The sequence below is a fragment of the Cariama cristata genome, unplaced genomic scaffold (assembly GCF_000690535.1).
Source record: "Cariama cristata isolate BGI_N322 unplaced genomic scaffold, ASM69053v1 scaffold34212, whole genome shotgun sequence".
Classification (NCBI taxonomy): Eukaryota; Metazoa; Chordata; class Aves; order Cariamiformes; family Cariamidae; genus Cariama; species Cariama cristata.
The window spans coordinates 7,343-10,648 of NW_009604991.1; the positions used below are offsets into that span (position 1 = coordinate 7,343).

The window sequence follows — 3,306 nt, forward strand, 5'->3', positions numbered from 1 at the left end:
TGCCGTGGGGACATCCGTGCGTCCCTGCGGCAGGAGGCACTGTGAACCAGGGAATAGCTGGGAGGTAAAAATCCTGGGAAAAGTCAAGCCGACTGCGATCCTGTGCCTCTGCCGAGCCTTCCCACCGCCTGGCCCTGCCTGCAGCTCCGGGCAGTGGGAAGGTGGGGACGTGGGGATGGTGCCTGCCAGGGCTGCGGGATTTTGCTTGTGATGGTGCTGTGGACTCTTTCCTTTTCACTGCCTGTATAAACCGTTGTGTTACAGTGTATTTCAACATGGCAGGTTGCTCGGAGCCTCTGGGCATGAAATCCCGCCTGATCTCCGACCAGCAGATCACAGCCTCCAGCGTCTTCAAGACCTGGGGCATCGATGCCTTTACTTGGCACCCTCATTATGCTCGCCTGGACAAGACGGGTAAAACAAACGCCTGGACTGCACTCCACGATGGTCAGTCCGAGTGGCTGCAGGTGGGTCATGGTACCTTCTCTCTGTAACCTCATTTCTCCTCCCCAGTTCCTCCACCTGTGCCCAGGGCCACCTCCTGTACCTGGGGCCACCTCCTGTGCCAGGGTGGCTGTAAGCAGGATGGGCACGGCAGGAGAGGCTGGGCAGAGCCACCGGGACGATGGGGCCAGAGCCTTGCTGTGGGGCATGCAGCCTGGCGGCACTGTCCCCGAGCTGGGATCACAGGGCAGGTCAGGATGGGGCCGCAGCCACTGGTTTTAAAAGCGATGCTGGAGGTCTGGGTCAGAAACATCAGTGCCCACAGGGACAGGGTTGTGCCATCTCTGCAGACCTTCTTGTGGAGTGCCCTGAGCCTGCAGTCCCCCAGTTCTGCATCACCCCCTTGGGAAGTGCCATCCCAGCCTGGGGTGACCGTCCCATGACCCTCCAGCTGCCCAGAACACCGTGTTTCTGTTTTGCAGGGAAAAATCAGGTTTGCTTTTCTCTTCCCAGCCTGGAATGGGAACAAATAGTTTTGAAATTTCCTTCTGAGTTTCCTTTCCTCCCCTGTTTTTATACTTTTCACATGATTTCATGACATAATAGGACAAAGCAGTTTAGATATTTATCCCACTTTTTATTTGGGAAATGATTAAAAGCAGCTGCTTCATGGCCCTAAATAAACCAGCTTATCAAGACTGCAGATGAGGTTAGGATGACACACTGAGTTAGGCTGTTGCACTGCTGGCTGCCTGTTTGTGTAGGTGTATATGGATTTACATGTATACTCGTATATATACACATACACATGATATGTGTAGCTAGTACTGCCCTTGTGAGCATAAAATAGGAACTAAATTGAGGAGACTTTCAGCTTATTTGCTAGTTTACCCTGTAGCGTGCCAGTAGCAGTAGCGCAGTGTGGCAGAATAAAGAGAACAGAAACCATCTCACAGCCCAAATGTCAGACCGCACTGAACTGCATATTTTCTCAGCCAGAATTGCTTTCCAGTGGAAACACATTTCCTCTGGGAATCCTTTATTTTTTTGAATTGACACTTTTTGCTGTCGTTCCCACTTTGACTTTTTCAGCAAAAAATGTTGAGGTGGCAGCGGTGGGGAAGGGAGCTGAGATGGTGGGGTTTGTGTCCTGCTTTAGGTTGCTTCGAGGGATGCTGCGAGTGTTAAAGGGTCAGATATTTCACAGAAGTGTTTTATTAGTTGCTCTGGCATTGGGCTGAGGGTCGAGCAGCATTTTCTTCATTCTTGACACCTGAGGGACAAGCAGGATGCTCTGTGGTGGGAGCACCACTCCTGGGAGTAGTCTCGATGAGCCTTTTCTCTGTGCCAGATTGACCTCCGGGACCAGAAGAAGGTGACGGGCATCATTACACAAGGAGCCCGTGACTTTGGGCACATCCAATACGTGGCAGCCTACAAGGTGGCCTACAGTGACAATGGCACGTCCTGGACCCTCTACCGGGATGGCCAGACAAACAGCACCAAGGTGTGTGGGGCAGGGCAAGGTGGGCAGCAACCTCCCAGGCCTTGGGGATGCCGCTGCAGGGAGGGATGGGATGATGGCGGGGAGGTGCTGGAGGTGCTGACGCCCACCTTTCCCTGCCTAGATCTTCCATGGTAACAGCGACAACTACTCGCACAAGAAGAACGTGTTCGACGTGCCCTTCTACGCCCGCTTTGTCCGCATCCTGCCCGTGGCCTGGCACAACCGCATCACCCTGCGCGTGGAGCTGCTGGGCTGTGATGAGTAGGCGCCCGGGGAGGAAGGACGGGGCTGCTCTTCCTCGCCATCCGACCTATGCCCTACCCACCCCTGCCCGCTCCTGCTCTGACCTCACACCCCCTTCTCCATGTCCCCAAACTCGGGAGGCGGCCAGGAGGGCTCCCCTGCCTTGCGTTGGCGCTGGGGCCGCAGCACTGCACTTTACGGGGCCCTTGCAGGTGGGATGCGGGGATGGCTCCTGCCCTTTCACCCCACTAGCCAGGGGTGAGACCTTCTCCTGCAACTGGGACTTCCTTGGGGGACCCCATCCTGCAAATGGGGCTTTGCTGGGGGACCCTGTCCTGCAACCAGGGCTTGGCTGCATCCTCCCCACTAAGCCTGGAAACAAATTTTCTCCCCCTCTTTGCTTCTGCTTCCAGGAGAGGGGCTGCAGCCAGCAGCAGTCCTCTGCCTGCACTGGGGTTTGGGGCTTGGCAGTTTTGGGGGGCTTAGGGCAGGCACCCCAGACTCACAGCCTCCAATATCCCTCCTGCTCCCTGCATGGCTGCAAGCAGGAGCTCCGAAAAACCTACTCAGCTGTTGTCCCCTGCCCGTTTTGCCAGGCCCTGGGTCTCCTTGACTGCGGTATCAGCGCTGCATAGTGCGAGGGGAGTGATGAGATGGCTCCTATCAAGAGGCACCGGGTCCCCGTTGCCGGTGGCTCTCCCCGCTGGGTGCTCCCGGCAGGCGCCGCAGCTGGCATTTTGGCAGGCACTACCCATTCCCCTTCCCGGGGTGCCAACTCCAGTGTCCTCCAAGTCTCAGCATTGCCGTTGTCCCCACCTTAGTGCCGTTTGGGGTGCCTGGAGGTCCCTTGTCCCCAGAGCCAACCAGTCACCAGGGGGCTGCAATCTGGTGGTGAGGGAGAGATGGTTTGTAGCCACAGGGTGCAGAGAAAAGATGGGAAAGGTCGTGGTTAAACCACCCAAATGTGGTAGGCAGAGAGCTGTGCCATGACCCTTTTTGTAACCTGATTTTTTTCTCTTTCCGTGGGGTCGAGGGGAGCCTCTTGCAATGCTTGAGCCCTCAGGATTAGCAGTAGGAGATGAGCGAGACCCGGCACCGGCAAGCGGGAGTGT

The 3,306-nt window shown here is 56.3% G+C and overlaps 1 protein-coding gene across 1 annotated transcript in view; it reads left to right on the plus strand.

The window, feature by feature from the left end:
- The window catches only part of MFGE8 (milk fat globule-EGF factor 8 protein), a gene marked incomplete at its 5' end in the record, with an annotated part of 6,165 nt that extends 3,932 nt beyond the window's left edge, over nucleotides 1-2,233 (plus strand). Inside the window, 3 exons of the mRNA XM_009695796.1 lie at nucleotides 265-467; nucleotides 1,796-1,951; nucleotides 2,073-2,233. Of these exons, the coding sequence (XP_009694098.1) occupies nucleotides 265-467; nucleotides 1,796-1,951; nucleotides 2,073-2,216 (503 nt within the window). The remainder of the gene's footprint in view (nucleotides 1-264; nucleotides 468-1,795; nucleotides 1,952-2,072) is intronic.
- Nucleotides 2,234-3,306: the final 1,073 nt, after the last annotated feature.